Below are 17,838 nucleotides of genomic sequence, written 5' to 3' on the forward strand. Positions count from 1 at the left end.
GAGTGAAGGGATGGAATTACTTTAAATGTGCACTCATGTTATCAAAATTTTAAAATTAAATTTCATTCTTAAACCATTTTTAACATTTCCATATGAAGCAGTACCAAACGCTGAAGTTTGGCTTTCAAAATTTCATTCAAATGCTCATGCAGCCTGCAGGCCAGACCTAATTTAGACTATTCTGTCAGTGTCTGAATTTTTTTCCCTGCTCTTGAGGGTGGCTAACAGGCTTGATTAATTCCCACATATCTTCATAACTGATCAGTCTTGCACTTACAACATTTCTGGCCTTTTAATATAGGCAAAGCTATAGATGTGAGATAATTGGTAGCTATTAATGCCAGTGTGAAAAACGAATAGCATATCATCCTCCTGGTGTTCAGAATAAACCTTGCACTCCATGTATTTTCAAGATTTCTGTTTTCTCACCCACTAAATGTGCAAATGGAAAAAGAGTAGAATAACACCACAAGTTTTCTCAATATTTTTTTTTCCTGTTTAATTTAGGTTCTACAAAATATGGTACACTGTGCAGATCTAAGCAATCCAACAAAACCACTCCAGTTATATCGGCAATGGACAGATAGAATAATGGAAGAGTTCTTTCGTCAGGGAGATCGAGAAAGAGAAAGAGGCATGGAAATAAGTCCCATGTGTGATAAACACAATGCATCTGTAGAAAAATCACAGGTAATCATTTAATTGAAAGATGAAAAATCAATGTAGTTGATTTCGAGCAGGGGTGTCAAACTCACTAAATCGGGCATGGACGTAGCCAGCATGTAATGCATCCAGCCTGCAGGCCATGAGTTTGACAGCCCTGATTTAGAGAATACTGTAAACTCTTCAAGAAAATAGGCAATAACTGTTGATTAATGCCTGATATTCAGCATAGCCCAGATCAGGAAACTGATTGTACAGGAAGACAAGAACTATGTTACATTTAAAAGGCTATCCTAATAGAATCTTGGAAGACTGGTTGGACTTTATCTCCTCTTCCTCTTATATCTCAGTGAAACAGAGTCTCCCTGAGTTTGTTCCCAATGTTATCTCATTCCCCTTGATTTAAGGGACTTTTTTTGCTTGTAACATATTTCTTGTTTATTTCCCTCAAGGTCCTCTTTACACAAATGGTTGATATAATACTAAAGCCTACAAAATAATGAAAGATTAATTTGAAGTTTTCATTTAAGAACAAAAATAATATAGAAAATAACTAAATAAAAAAGATAGCTTCTTATGAAGTTAATTTTAATAAATAATGTGATACACCTAATTCCTTCCTTCTTTAGAATAACAACATCTCTTAATTCTACATTGTAACAGGTGGGTTTTATAGACTATATTGTTCACCCTCTCTGGGAGACCTGGGCTGACCTTGTCCACCCAGATGCCCAAGACATCTTAGATACATTGGAGGACAATCGTGAATGGTACCAGAGCACAATCCCTCAGAGTCCTTCTCCTTCATCGGATGACCAAGAGGAAGGTAGACAAGGACAAACTGAAAAATTTCAGTTTGAACTAACATTGGAAGAAGATGGTGAATCAGACACAGAGAAGGACAGTGGAAGTCAAGTGGAAGAAGATACCAGCTGCAGTGACACCAAGACTCTTTGCACCCAAGACTCAGAGTCCACAGAAATTCCACTTGATGAGCAAGTGGGAGAAGAGGTGGTAGAGGAGGAGGAAGAGGAGAATCAGTCAGAACCTTGTGTGCTAGAAGAACGGTCTCCTGATACGTAACAGTGCATAGCTCTCTCTATACTCTCTCCTTTTCTGTTTTTAAAAGCTGAAAATGGTTTCCAAAGTGCATATCATATGGCACAACCATGATCATGCCTCACTGTCATCTGCCAGAGTTGTTTGTTGATCAAAAACTTAGTTCAGCACTCAGGATTAGTGTGACCAGAATTGTTCATCTCCATGGCACCAGAGAATGAAGGAAAACATCTGCAAAGAACAGTTGAATGAAGAGTTCAGCTTGGCTGATTTGATGAGAGACTGACAGCACTCACAGCTGTTTTTCACAAGGAGTAAAGGCTGGTCCAAAGCTAATGTGAGTGTGTGTGTGAGATTATATGTGTGTTTTGTATTAGGTTTTAATTTCATGAGGAGGCAATTAATACCATACCTTTAATGATTAACACCAGAATCTAAAGAAAGTGACCAGCAAATGAATCAAGTTGTCTATGGGAAAACAAATGCACTCAAATATGGGGATACAACATGAACCAGTAGGAAGATGAAGCTGTGGAAATCACATACTTTTCTAATTTCAAGTCTTCCTGACACATGACTGAAAAAGGTGTAGCTCAATGGTTGCACTGAAGTCTGCATTTTGTATCATATGTAAAACAGAAATCTTTTTGTAGAGTTTACTTTTATTATTAAATGTGTTGGGTTATTATATTTAAAAGAATGCAACACCCTCCGAATTTCATCTGCCAGTGGCTTTCTCTTCCTCCCTCTTCTCCTATCCCCAAAAAAGAGTAACTTGCAAGTTTTCAGTACATGTATATGCTACACTGGATAAATTGAATTTTATATTTGTTTGCACTTAGATTTTCATAGCAATTCCTTCAACTGTTATAAAATAGCTTTTGTTTTATAGACCAATGATACGTATATGATGCTCTGTTAATTCTCTCTCACCCATCCACCTACCTAGTCTCTTATGGTAGGTAAACACTTTGTTTTCTATCTTTTTTTTTCTTTGTAAATGTCCAAAAGCAGCAATATATTATCTGCTATGAGCTCTTTGACCTCACAGATAGCTTAGTCCTGCAGATCCAAGGTTTATGGTTGTGGGTTAATTCCCCTCAACCAAACCAATTATTTTTGAAATCTAGTGGAACACTAGAGTAGCAGTTCCCCAACATTTGGGTTGCAACAATTGAGGGGTGGCAGGAATGTGGACCATTAGGATTCAATCTTCCTATAGTAGATGCATTGGGGTTCAGAAGGTTGAAATGAATGACAATAGTGCATAGAAACTTGAGAATGCTCCAAAACAAACATTGGATACTCATAAGTATGAATAAATTTGGATCTGAGGTTTTCAGATCTATGGCCAGTATAAGGGTGACTTTCCTATTATATACACAAATGTTTTATTTGCTAACTGAATATTTCCTTTTCCACAAGACAGTTTGTTGGCCTGAACAATAGCATTGTAGGAGTCTTTTGCCCCAATGACTTACTAAGACCAACAAATGCTTTGGTTGGGGGCATGCGGGCAACTGTCATTGCACAGTACTACAGATTGTATTTGTGCAAATAGGTCAGGAATAAATTGTTTCTAAGGGATTTTTTTTCCCCGTCAAAAAGTTTTTGAGAGGGTTTGTGCTATTATGGGAAGTGCACTACTCTAAAAAACTGACAGGTTGTTAAGGGGGGGGAGTATTGCAGAGCAAAGTGTAGACTGCCATCCATTGTAGAATTATATTATGGCTGTTAATTAAAATGGGATTTGTGTATTTAATTTTAAATTTGGCTGTAGCTGTAGCATACAGCTACAATTATGTGTAGGAAATCTATGCACAGTAGCAGACATTAATGCAGATTGAAGCCTGTGAGGATTGAAAAGGGCCATCCTCACTTGACCTGTGCTGCCTTTCTCTTGCCAGATTGCATTAGTAGGCACATATTCATGCTGCTTTATCAACATGGTACATTTCCTTGACCACATAGATTGTCTCTCTTTGGTCTACATTTGCATGAAACAGCTCCTCACCGTATGAAAAAGCTTTGCACAGAGTTATTGTAATCCCAGTATTGAAGCAATTTGGTTGGACTGGGTTTGAATCATGAGTCTTTGTTTTGCTGCAATGAAAACAGAAATTGGATTGGATTGGATTGGATGGAGCCTAAATTAATAAGGCTTTAGTCTCATTGTAATCAATGGAACTATTCCTTCATTTATTTAGAATTAAGACTTGTTTTATACATCAAGCTCTTACGGTAAGCACTGAATAATGAGGATTTTAAAAAAATGTTTTAATGTGTTGACTCTTTCTTAGTTCTTAATGCCTTTTGTTAAAAAAAATACCAGCTAGGGAAATGAATGGAAGAATATCATCAAATTGCTGTTAGCATGAATTCATGGCCTCTCCTTCACTACTTCGACATTTGTACAGTCCCCAAGAGTGCCTGGAATTTTAATGGAAAAAAAAGCAATATAAATTCCAAAAATCTAAATGGACATAGAAGGGTATTTTTTTCTGCACTAATAGTTTAATCAATAAAGAGGAGTGCTCTCTGGCTTGAGCCAGCAAGTTCTGAGGAAAGAACTGTTAAATACATAAATATCTTCGCTTTTTAACAAGATTTCCCAAATGTTAATTTCAAGGAGGTTTCATTCATTGCTGGATCTTGTTAGAGCGCACACTATAAGATTAAACTTTCAAAGAAAATGGAGACTGTATTGTGTAAAAATGCACCCATACACATGGACAATCAAATGACAGAAAGCGTAATAATTTTTAGAGCCAGGGATTGAATGCACTGTACAATCTTTTCTGTTTTCTTTTTATTTTATTTTGCCTGAAGTGTGTGATAGCACACACATGGCTGAAAAAAATATATTAAAAGGTGACTTTACATGTGCTCTCTGTTTTTGCCACAAGTAAAATGCAAAGCATTGGTACAGTTTTGAAAAGGAGGGTGGGAGAATGGGGAAAAGGTGAGAGGAATATGAGTTTGCATTTATACTTTAGCTTGCAAGTTACTGTTCTTGGTAATGTTGTGTCTGTTCCTTTTGATTTCTGATTTCATGTCATTGTTTCAAAAAAATGTGATCAGATAATATAGGTAGAACAAATCACATTCAAAAGCTTTTTTAAAAAAAGAACTTGAGAATGAAATGAATTTTACAACATTGTCATTTATTTTACAATGCATTTATTTATTTTTATTTGTGCCATGCATATTTTTTTCTCACCAAATGACCTTACTTGTAATAAGTCTTGTTTGTCTCTGTTTACAGCTATGTATTTATTGTAATGTATATAATGTAATGTTAATTGTAAATTATAAGTTCTTATTATAACATCATCTTGCCGGGATGGTGTTGCTATATTTGGAAACTCTTGGTGAGAGAATTAATATTGTGTATACATACTCCCCTTGTACATTTTTCCCCTTGTGTAATATATCCTATATCACCTTAGAGCTTGTTTATGGAAGAGTTGAGAAAAACGATAAAATACATAGATATATAAATTAAAAGCTGCAGGTCTTTGGTCCCAGGGCTGTGCCTTAACCTCAAACAAAATTTTCTTCTGTTTTGCTGCATTTGGAAAAAAGGTTGTAGCAAACATGGGCTGGGCGTATCTCTAATATGCTTTTTTTTTTAATAGAAGGACTTCAGTTGTGTCCCATCTAGGAATGTTCTCTTTTCCACTCTCTAGGATCCACTGAAGCTGAGTTTTGGGGAGAAGGGTTTTTTTTTTGTTTTTTTTAAGGGTAAGATGGCAAGAGACTGTGCAGCTGAAACTGCCATCTTGACTCTGTGACACCATGTGGATGCCCCTGCTGGCATCTGACCTCCTTTTGAATAAATGCCTTCTCTCTAATGGAATATACATTCCCCTTCAAAGCATTTCTTGAGGGATTATTCACCTTTCTTAGAGAAAGTAAAGGAAAAACAAATGCTACCAACACTTAATCAACAAGAATGAGTATTAATCAATGGCAGCTACTGCTCTCAAGCCCCACTGAAACAAGGCAGTCACTTTCTGTCCATACCAAGGCAATTCATATAGGCAGATTATTTAATACAGTGGCTCTCCAGATTAGACCTGTATTGATATTGCACTGTATACAGGACCTATTCCCTCCAATAAGCTTTCAGGTAGCCGAAGCTTACTTCTGTATGAATGGATTTGCAGAAGACTGTCTGTAGCTTTTCTATATCCTTGAAACACTACCGTTGGTTTTAGACCAGCGTTTCCCAACCTTGGCACTGGCTGGACTTCAACTCCCAGAATTCCCCAGCCAGCGAATGCTGGCTGGGGAATTCTGGGAGTTGAAGTCCAGACATCTTCAAGTTACCAAGGTTGAGAAACACTATTTTAGACAAAATCAACAATGGCCTGAAATATGTCTCGCTGCTGCTCTTGGACATGAAGCTTCGTAGTTCAGATACCTCATCCCCATTCCACCCACGCCCAGCCCATGTAGCATGTGATTGCTCGGTGAAAGGAGAGATTCTTTTTCAAGAAAAACAGAGCCGCCTCCTTGACACAAACTGTAGATTTTAGCAGCCCTGGCCCAAAGGAATACGATCGCTTTTGTTTTACACAATATAAAAGGGACACTATTACAACAGAATTCCTGGACAATATTTTTGTTGTTTTCAGTTGGTTTTGTTTCCTTTGGGTATGTCTTTAGAGTGACAGAGTATGCGAACATTGCAAATAATTCAATGGTTTCTTAGCCTCTCTTACAGCCTATGGAATAGTACTGTATGTCAGATACCTTCATATGAAATTTTTATATGCAATGGAAATAAAAGCATGGGTTGATTCTGCCTAGGTAATTTCATTTGACTGGTTTTTTTGCATGTCAATTTATATTAACACAATTATTGTCCCATAAATGAAAAGGTTGGTCTAAAATACAAGGTGAAAAGAGGAATGGGAGTTGGATGATGTTATGGTTGGATGTACAAACAATTGTGCAGGGAACTCATTTGAAATAGGAGCAAAAAGAGTTAAACCCAACTTCCTCTTACTAAGTGAAAAAAACCTGCTACAGAGCAAAAATTTAAAAATAATCTTGGATAGCCAACAAATGTTTTCTATGTTGCCTTATCATTATGAATCTGGAACAGGCTTCAAGAAACGTATGGGAGTGGTAAATTAAGTCTCCTACAGTCTGTGTAACTTAATCTATCCCATCATTTCTAACGTACCTATAGAAAATACATAAATCTAGAATTAGAGAATAGATAAATAGAAAGATTTGATAGATGTTTGCACACATAGGTCAGACAAGGATGTCTAGCTGAGTTTTATTTGTTCTTCAAAGGAAGGCCTGATTAGTACTTGAATGGGAGACCATCGTGGTATGTCAAGCGACATTGGGAAGTTGAAAACCATTGTGGGGAAAAATGGCGACAAACCATTTCCGTATTATTGCCAAGAAAAACCTACACGGACATGAAACAGCCAACAAGATTGAAGCGTGAATCAGAGAAGATTCCATTTTACCCTATTGCAACACAAATTATTGTGCTGCACTTAAGAAAAAAAAATGCACCTGGGAACCCATCGAGGTTTTCTTTCTATAAATCTTGTTTGTAAGAACAGTGGCTTGTTTTAAAGTTTAATTGTGGTTTGGAAAAATTGACGGAGGATGGTCTGCTTGTACCTTCTGTGATAAGGCATCCCTTTTGAACAATTGCCTTCCCATCTGCAGATGTATTGGGACATTTCAAGAGGCTGCTTTTAATTGTTAGGCTGTTTCAAAGCCTAATTTTAGTAGGGGTTGTGTGCGCATGTCTCTGTGGGTGAGAGAAAGAAAGAGTGAAAAATGAGAGATGTGCGAGAGTGAGAGAATAAGGTGAATATATGACAGAATGGGGTGTGTATATTTGGGAAATGATCAAGAATATAATATTGATATGTGAGAAAGAAAGTGCTGGGGGGGGGGATGAAAGAGAAAAGTTTGAGGAAAAAGTGGAGTGTTTGCATGAGAGAGAATCCTGACAGAAGCGAGTTTATAGAATATATTGGGAAAGGAACCATGGATTATGTCCTCACTGAAATGCCAGCTGTCATTGGATCTATCCTTGCACTCTGCATGCAAATCCACACACAGGTGCCTTGGGTGAAAAATGTTCCCCCAGCAATTATACTATTGTCTGGTCACTGCTATGTAACAATTCTTAAGACATGAGGTTAGTTTTGTTGCTCCTGCAATGAAAATGACTGTGGAAACTGCTTAGAAAATTAACAGGCTACAACATGCCAGAGAAGCGTATGAAGGTGGATGAATGGGACTTCAATGGAAAGAAGACATGAAATGTGTATGAGAAAAGAATTTATTAAGTGTTACAAAATTGCTGAGAGAAAGCTGTTAACAATGTGTGCAGCAAAAAATAGAATTGCAAAATGTGATTAAGAACAAGGAACAGGGAAGAATAAAAGAGAAAACATTACATGGTTTTGATTGAAATATGTGACATTTTTGAAAACGGATGAAGGCACCGAAACAAGGCATCACCAGCAGAAGAATGATCAATGTGATATAATTATTTGGGTTGAAACAGGAAGTGAGAGAATGCTGGAAGTTTGACTTCAGAGATATGTATGAGAAAGATATCAAAAAGTATGGAAGGGAATGCTATAAATATTAATGTTCAAAAGAAAAATAGATGAAAAAAAATAATATTGCCAGAATGTTGAAAAATGGAAAGGTAGGTGTAGAAATGTCACTGGAAAAAGCATTAAAATCTGAAAATGGTTTGCTCATAGCTGTGTTGATGAGCCTTTTTTGCACCGAGTGTGCAGGCGCGGGGGAACGCCAGAACCCGGAAGAGCAATTTCCCGGCCACGCATGCACATGCCGGGAATCTGAGCTGCTGGTTTCCAGTGCGCGCAGGTGCACTAGTCACCTAGACTTCCGGCTTCTGGTGAGTATGCACATGTAAAGCCCAGCTGGTCAGCGCACATGTGCATGCTGGAAACGGGAAGCTACATAACAAAGGAGATCAAATTGATTGTTGTGAGGAGGGGGGGAGATTTTTTTATTATTATTTTTTGCAGAATTATGATTGAAAAGATGACAATGAGAAAAAATTGGGAAGTGCAATATGACTTTATGCCAGACAGGACAGAAAAAGTTGCTTTTTAGCTGGTCATTGGGAAATACATGTCTGAAAAAAGAAAGTGAACGTGAATGCTGGTAATCCTTATGACCACAACTGGGAGTGTAATTTTTGTTGCTAAGTAAGAAAATTATTAAGTGAGATGCACCCTATTTTATGACCGTTTTAGCCATGGTTGTAAGCAAATCACTGCAGATGTTAAGTGAATCATGTTGTTAAGCGAATCTGGACTTGCCCATTGACTTCCCTTGTCAGAAGCAACCAGGGGAGGTTGCTAATAGCAATCATGTGACCCCAGGATGCTGCAACTATCAGACAGGCCAGTTGCCAAGCAACCAAATTTTGATCATGTAACTGTGGGACTTGCTCCAATGGCTGTAAGTGCAAGGATTAGCTGCAAGTCACTTTTTTCAGAATATTTTATCATGTCACATAGAATTGCAGAGCTTCAGGAAAATCAAAATGACAGATAAGATGACAAATGCCCTCATACTGGGACAACTGCAATTCAGGCCAGTGTAGGAACTGAAGGTCCTGCAGCCATCTGTTGTGAGTGGGGTGGGGGAGAGAGACTGGAGAATAAAGCCTTACAAATTTGCTGAAAAGTTACAGGGCTGAAGAGGTATGAAACTCTAGGGCGTCGGTGCTCATCTCTGTTTCAAAGCCGAAGAGCCAGCGCTGTCCAAAGACATCTCCGTGGTCATGTGGCTGGCATGACTAAACGCTGAAGGTCCACGGAACGCTATTACCTTCCCACCAAAGATGGTTCCTATTTTTCTACTTGGATTTTTACATGGTTTTGAACTGCTAGGTTGGCAGAAGCTGGGACAAGTATCAGGAGCTCATTCCGTTACACGGTGCTAAGAATTTGAACTGCCAACCTTTCTGATCAAGAGCTCAGCGTCTTAGCCACTGAGCAACTGCATCCCTTAAGAGATCCTTACATATGATTAATTTCTCATACATTGTTACACTCAAGTAACTAAATACTAGCATAGCTTATAGGGCTAAAAGAGAGAAAGAGGAAAAGAAGCAAGAAAGTCAGAGGTCTATTGGAATAGTCATTAGAAAGATGGGATAAAATTAACCATGGGGCAGGGCGAGCAAACCTGGTGTAACTTAAATGTCAGACATTTTTTGGTGCTTGAGAATGGTATCAAGAGAAGCAATAATGCAAATTGGATGGGATTGGATTTTTCATTCTTTTTGTTTCTTAAGAAAAAGGGAGGATTGAAGAGATTTGTTGTTTTTAGTTGCGAAGTCATGTCTGACCCATTGCGATCCCATGGACAATGTTTCTCCAGGCATTTCTGTCCTCTACCATTCTCTGGAGTCCATTTAAGCTCACACCTACTGCTTCAGTGACTCCACCCAGCTACCTCATTCTCTGTCATCCCGTTCTTCTTTTGCCTTCAATCTTTCCCAGCATTAGGCTCTTCTCCAGTGAGTCCTTCCTTCTCATTGAATGCCCAAAGTATTTGATTTACTACAGATTTTGTGCGCTGTAATTACTGACTCCAAATTGTCACCAGTTTAAACTAAAATAATAATGATCAGAAGAGGCCCCAGGAAAACTAACAATCCAAAATAAAACTTAAGACTTCAGATCCCTCAGTAGGAAAGAAAGTATAGCTTGGTGCACCTGGAAGTCAACAGATTAGAGAAAGCTGCTTTGGATCCATGCACATAGCAAACATCAAGCCACATGGCTTTAGGTGATTCCAGGGGAAAAGGAGTGTCAGAAAAACTCAAGAAGACAGCTGTGATTACATGATTGCAGTTGCCATCTTGACTTTTTGATTCTTATTGCAGATGCCCCTAAGTGATACCTTCTTGGAAATTTATGCTGAGTTCCATAATCTAAATTGACAAAAAATAAGAATAAAAAATAAATAGAAAGGACAGATGATTAAATTATGCACAGTAGCAGCATAACTCTTTTTCTAACCCTTTCCTACACTTTCCAGATACATGAGTCTTCAGCTCCTATCAGACTTGCTGGCTGGAAAGATAGCATCTAACACATCCAGACAGAAGTTGATTGGGAAAGACTAGGCTAGAGTGGGACTAAAACATCTTTTTATAAAACAGAGTAGGAAAATGTGGCAGAGGAGAAGGGACTTGCACTGGTCTGATAAGGATCTATGCTGCCGACAAAATAGAACAACCAGTGGGTAAGAGTAAAATTTACTATTCAATTATTCTCTTAACAAATAATCTTCTTCTTCTTCTTCTTCTTCTTCTTCTTCTTCTTCTTCTTCTTCTTCTTCTTCTTCTTCTTCTTCTTCTTCTTCTTCCTCCTCCTCCTCCTCCTCCTCCTCCTCCTCCTCCTCCTCCTCCTCCTCCTCCCCCCCTCCTCCTCCTGTATTCCCGCAAGTGCACGGTCCACTTTTGGGATCATTGAACACCACTTTGCACGGTTAGCTGCATCTCTATGGTGCCGGTCCATGGTTTACATATCTTTGTTGATGGTATCTTGCCATCTCTGATTTGGGCGCCCCCAAGGTTGCTGGCCATTGACTTCTAATTTTTATGTAAACATGGCAATGGTGCAAGGTGATGCTCTCTGGACATATCCATTCTAGCAGAGTTGGCCTTCTCTCATCTTCTCTATAATTGGTGCCACATTAAATTGTTGTTGAATGGTGTCATTTGTGATGGTCAAAAAGGGAGATGCCCAATATCCAACAGAACATTCGCATTTCCATGGCATGGAGATAGCTTTTGGTCCCTATTGTTGCTGCCCAGCATTCAGTGCCATACAGTACAATAGGGCAGATGGTTGTCTTGTAAATCTTAGATTTAAGATGGGTTGGCATTTGTCTGTCACATAACACACCAGTGAATTCTTGCCGACACATCCAGGCTGCATTCACTCTTCCTCGCACCTTGCCATTGATGTCACCATTGTCTTGGAGGTAGGATCCCAGATACCGAAAAATGTCCACCTTCTTTAGGTTTTCTCCATTGATTTGAAGTAGTTGTAGTTGTAGTTGCGTTTATTTATAGGCCGCCCTTTTCCCTGAGGGGACTCAGGGCGGCTAACAACTTATGGGAGGGGAAGACGTACAATAACATAAAAATACAATATGTAGTTAAGATCAAACAACATTCATTCAACATTCGGGCGGGGGCAAACTATGGTCTTTACCCCCAGGCCTGGCGGGATAGCCAGATCTTGAGGGCTGTGCGGAAGGTCTGAAGGGTGGTGAGGGTACGAATCTCCACGGGGAGATCGTTCCAGAGGGTCGGAGCTGCTACAGAAAAGGCTCTCCTCCGCGTAGTTGCCAGCCGACACTGGCTGGCAGATGGCACTCGGAGGAGGCCTAATCTGTGGGATCTTATGGGTCGAGAGGAGGTAATTGGCAGAAGGCGGTCTCCCAAGTACGCAGATCCACTACCATGAAGGGCTTTATAGGTAGTAAGAAGCACCTTGAAGCGCACACGGAGGCCAACAGGTAGCCAGTGCAGCTCGCGGAGGATAGGTGTTATGTGGGCGAACCGAGGTGCACCCACGATCACTCGCGCGGCCGCATTCTGGACTAGCTGAAGCCGCCGAATGCTCTTCAAGGGCAGCCCCATGTAGAGCACGTTGCAGTGTTAGAAATCTAAGTTGGATATCATTTGATGCTTTCTATCAAAGGATAACTTAGTTTGGATCGATGATCAAAGCACCCATTTTTCAAACATTAGTTCTTCTGTTTTTCTGTATGTGGAGAAGTTTTCTGGACTGTGTTCCTCTTTGTTATTCAATTCATTTGGAAGCTCACATTTAAAGATTAATTCTTCTTTCTTCAAAGAAGAATGTAGGAAGAATGGTTTGCTAAGAAATATCATAGCTTTTTCCAAAATGCCAAAGCATATCCTAGCTGAAATGCTCTATTTTTATAAACAGATCTATTTTAAACCAAAGCTCAAATGCATTACATTGCATTATCTTCACACGTGCTAGCAGGATGAGAAAAATAGGAAAACGAAGGAGGTTGATGTCAGCTTCTGCCTTGCTGTTGCTTCAGCTGCCATGAAACGGGAAGGGGGGGGCTTGTATTTGGGAGGGGTTAATTGATGTGCTGGAGGAATGTTCTAGGATGTACCAGTCGTTGGGATTGCGCATGCGTATGTGTTTCCCGCCTGCATCAACGGCCTCGACATTCCATCGTCCGGCCTGTCTTTTTGAAGTTATCTCACACCTGACATTTGAAGGACTTATGATTGGACTGGAGCTTTGATCCTAAGTGGGGGGGAACGGGCTATTCTATATATCAATTGCTTTCGCGCCATATTAATCAGACTTTGCTTTGCTACTGCTCGCTTACCATTTATAATTAGTAAAAGTACTTTTGATTTCCAACCTATGGAGTCTCTTAGTCTTCTTTCCTAATTATGTAATGGAGTGGGGCTTGACAAGAAGCAAAGTCTGAAAAAGAAACCCCTTTCCAGGAGATTTACGTCTACCGAGAAGGGAGATAATGTCTTCTCCGATCAGAGAGGAAGAGGGGCCCGTTGGAGGGGCAGATTCCAGTGAAGTGGGACCTCCCGACCTTTCTCTACACGAGCCCAGCCCGCCTGACTTATCCTTACACGAAGATTTATTTCAACTGCAAATTTCCAGCCAGCCTGAACCTCCCCCCCCACCCCGCTGGTCAACTTCGGTGGGACAAAGAGAGACAGAGACAAGCTGGAATGCTGGAATCACCCAAAGGCCACCCCGACAACCTTCGCTGGAGTTGGGGGCCGTGAGAAAACCCCAGACGAGTGAATTCCCTGACTATTGGAGCCAAAGGTACTTTGGGGAAAGAAGGGGAGGCGATGAAGGAGAATGCCGAAGCTACCAGCTCCAGGGGCCCATGAGAAAACCCCAGCGGAGTGAATTACCTGATTATTGGGGTCAAACATATTTGGGGGAGAGAAGGGGGGAGGAGGAAAGAGACTGGAGAAATTGGCAACGTTACCCACGCCCGACATCTCCCCCTCCCCCTCGGCCTGCTTCACCCCCTGCGGCTAGAGGTTTTGCTGATCAAGGAGGGCCTCCCCCCCGAAGACATCGGATGGCTAAAATCCCTCCCTTGCCTGTGCGTTACAATGGTGATTCTGCTAGCCTGGCCTCTTTTCTTATGCAGGTGTTTAATTACATGCAGATTTATGGCCCAGACTTTGAAACTGACATCATGAGAGTCAGGATGATTCTTTTGTCGTTAGATGGTGAGGCGGCTAAATGGTCAACTGCTTTGCATATGTCTGGTTCTCCTCTCTTGGGGAATTTCAACCGCTTTATGGAGGCTTTCCGCCAACGTTTTGATGACCCGTTAACTGAGAAGCGGAGCAAATTGAAGTTTCTAACCTTTGAACAAGACGATAGACCTGTCGCCCAATACATCCAGGAATTTCAGTGTCTTTCGCAATACATGAGAGGCTGGGGGGAGGACGCCCTACTGGACAGATTTGCTGAAGGTTTGAATGAAGACATTTATCAGCAATGTGTTAATCGTAACCTGCCTAGACGTTTAATCACTTGGTTTGAGCATGCGGCCGACGCTGAACTCGACTTAACCCGTCTCCGTTATGCCAAAGAGGAAAGAAGGAAGCGGAAAGAGAGGGCTGCCAAGTCCCTCCCCCCTCCTGCCACTCAATCGCTTTCCAAACGACGAGGTGAAGCGAGAGGGCCCCCTTCTGGCTTCTCCAGGCCTTTAACATGCTTTCGCTGTGGCAAACTAGGGCACACCGCCCCCGAATGTCATGCTAAATTACCCCTCTCTGCCCAACCCCCTCCCAAACGTGAGGAAAAGTCTGCCAGAGGCCCTGAAAAGAAGAAGAAGGAAACGGCTTTCGCTGGGGAATCCAACCCCCCTCCTTTTGCCCAGCCATTAGAGGGAGACGCGGACGCTAACTCCTCTTCTTCGGAGGACTCCGATGACGACGCATCGCCTCACTGGGTGAGTTCAAACAAGGGGCCCCTGCTAATCCCTATTGAATTGAAAGTTCCTCCTGAGGGGATACCTGCCACCCTCTTGGCTTTACTTGATTCAGGCTGTTCCCGGTCCATGATCAATCCAGCCATGGTGGAGAAATTAGGCCTCAAATTGCGCACTTTGAAAACCCCTATTGTATTTTGCCAAATAGACGGCTCCATTGCGGGGGGGGGGCGCCCATTTTTTTACGGAGCCTTTGGAAATGAGGATGGGTACCCATACTGAATTAATCTCTTTTGTGGTCGCACCGGGCATGGACAGGCCACTCATTTTGGGCATCCCATGGCTTCGGAAGTGGAACCCTCACATAAATTGGCGGACAGGCCGCTTACGCGTTCGCTCGAAGGTGCCTCCAGTGCGGGAGGGCTCTCCGGACCAACCTGCCGTCACTGACGTTCCTGAAGTAGCCGCTAGAGGGCAGGAGAGGATTGCAGGAGAGGAAAAAATTCCGAGAGAATATCTGGATCTTAAGGAAGTCTTCAGCGAACAATCTTCGGACATTCTGCCCCCCCACAGGCCTACTGATTGCTCCATAGACATTTTACCCGGGGTTAAGCTCCCTAAACCCCGGATTTACTCCATGTCGCCCAGGGAAATGGAGGAGATGCGTTCTTTCATTGACAAAAATTTGAAACGTGGTTTCATTGAACCAGCCCGACCCAAAGTGGCTGCCCCTGTACTGTTTCGTGAAAAGAAAGATGGTTCTCTTCGCTTATGCTGTGACTTTAGAAACCTTAACGCTGTCTCTACTCAGAACCTCTACCCACTCCCATTGATGAAAGACTTGTTGGCACAACTAGGGAAGGGCCGCATCTTCACAAAATTGGACCTGCGAGAAGCCTACTATAGAGTACGCATTAAGGAAGGGGACGAATGGAAGACTGCTTTCAACTGCCCTCTAGGTTGTTTCCAATTCCGGGTTATGCCTTTTGGCCTTCAGGGGGCTCCTGCTGTGTTCATGCAATTTATTAATGAGATCTTGCACGATCATCTGTACAAGGGCGTTATCGTATACCTGGACGATATCCTCATTTATACCCGCAGTTATGACCACCACGTCAATCTGGTGCGCACTGTTTTGAAAAAACTCCGTGCCGCTGACCTTTATGCCAAATTGTCTAAGTGTGAGTTTCACCAAACTAAAATTGACTATCTGGGCTACCGCATCTCCCCTGATGGCATTGAAATGGACCCTGAAAAGGTGAAGGCGGTCACTGAATGGGACGCGCCCAAAACTCGTAAGCAATTGCAAAAATTTTTGGGGTTCGCTAATTTCTACCGTCAATTCATTCCCTCTTTTGCTAACATTGCTCTCCCTATTACTAATTTGCTCAAGACGAAAGGCGACCCGAAGCCTAAACCCAATAAGCCTTTGGACTGGAACATGGAATGCCAGGCGGCATTCGAAAAGCTTAAACGCCTTTTTGCCGCTGAACCAGTTCTTAAGCATCCTGATCTCGACCAGCCTTTCGTCGTCCAGGCTGATGCCAGTGATGTCGCCGTAGGGGCCGTTCTGCTGCAAGCCAACGACCAAGGTAACTTGCAGCCTTGCGCATACACCTCCCGTAAACTCACTGACACGGAGCGGCGTTGGGCAGTTTGGGAGAAGGAGGCTTTTGCGGTCCGTTGGGCCCTCGCTACTTGGCGCCATTTCCTAGAAGGCGCTAAACACCCATTTGAGGTTTGGACTGACCACAAGAACTTGGAAGCGTTGCGAACGCCTCGTCGTCTCTCCCCCAAACAGATGCGATGGGCCCAATATTTCAACCGTTTCAATTTCACTCTAAAGTATATCCCGGGCGGAAAGAACTTCATGGCAGATGCTTTGTCCCGATTACCTCAATATAATTGCTCTAAACTGAGTATCGTCCAACCGCTCCTGGCAGCTCCGGTACTCACACGTCAACAGACCCACGCTCAGAAGGAAGTGCCTCAAGATCTACTTTCTGACCTTAAAAAAGCTCTTCCTCAAGACGACTGGTTTCTAAACCATCGGGACGAGTGCACCATGAGGGACGATCTACCGTGGATTGGTGCTAAATTATACATCCCCGCTTCCCTACGACTTGTCGTCCTTCGTCGCACTCATGACTCCAGATTGGCGGGTCATTTTGGTTTCGTAAAAACTTTGCACCTCGTGAAGAGACAATTCTGGTGGCCCTCTTTAAAAAAGGACATTGAACTTTATGTGGCCAGTTGCCCAGTTTGCGCCACCGCCAAAAAACCGCCGGGGAAACCGCAGGGACTACTCCAGTCCGTCGCTCGCCCGGTTGCCCCTTGGAAGGAGATTTCTATGGACTTTATTGTTGAGCTTCCCGAGAGCCAGGGGCATACCGTCATCTGGGTGGTCACTGATTTGTTTTCCAAGCAAGTTCATTTCGTGCCTTGTCACAAAATTCCTTCCGCCAAGGCATTGGCTAAACTGTTCCTTTCACACATCTACCGTTTGCATGGGGTTCCCGACCGTATTATCTCCGATCGTGGGGTCCAATTCACATCTACTTTTTGGAAGGAGTTTCTCAAACGCATTGGGTCCACCCAGGGCCTTAGCTCCGCCTACCATCCTCAGACTAATGGCGGCTGTGAACGTACTAATTCCGTTCTTGAACAATATTTACGTTGTTTCATCAATTATCAACAGGACGATTGGGTTGACTTGTTACCACATGCTGAGGTGGCCTATAACAACTCGGTTCACTCCAGCACGGGGTTCACCCCTTTTCGGGTCGTTTACGGCCAGGATTTTGTTCCTATTCCCGAATTGCCTACGGCCCAACCTCAGGTTCCTTCAGTTGCGGACTGGAGTGAGCGTCTCAGTCGCATTTGGCCTCTGACTCTTTCCACTTTGGACGCTGCCCATAAAGCCCATAAGAAGCAAGCCGATAGGAAACGCTCTCAGCCCTATGAATACCACGTTGGGGATTTGGTGTATTTGTCCACAAAATTCTTGCACACTACACAGAAATCAAAGAAATTGGGACCCAAGTATGTTGGCCCTTTCCCTATTGTGAAAGTCATCAATCCTGTTTCTGTTCG

At 42.2% G+C, this 17,838-nt stretch overlaps 1 protein-coding gene across 3 annotated transcripts in view; it reads left to right on the top strand.

The window, feature by feature from the left end:
• The window catches only part of PDE4D (phosphodiesterase 4D), a 753,870-nt gene extending 749,803 nt beyond the window's left edge, over positions 1 to 4,067 (top strand). For all 3 annotated transcript variants that reach the window (XM_032212986.1, XM_032212985.1, XM_032212987.1), the window contains 2 exons: positions 508 to 690; positions 1,327 to 4,067. In XM_032212986.1, the coding sequence (XP_032068877.1) occupies positions 508 to 690; positions 1,327 to 1,746 (603 nt within the window). In that variant the 3' untranslated portion in view covers positions 1,747 to 4,067. The remainder of the gene's footprint in view (positions 1 to 507; positions 691 to 1,326) is intronic.
• The last annotated feature ends 13,771 nt before the right edge of the window (positions 4,068 to 17,838 follow it).

This window comes from Thamnophis elegans, chromosome 3 (assembly GCF_009769535.1).
Source record: "Thamnophis elegans isolate rThaEle1 chromosome 3, rThaEle1.pri, whole genome shotgun sequence".
Lineage (NCBI taxonomy): Eukaryota > Metazoa > Chordata > Lepidosauria > Squamata > Colubridae > Thamnophis > Thamnophis elegans.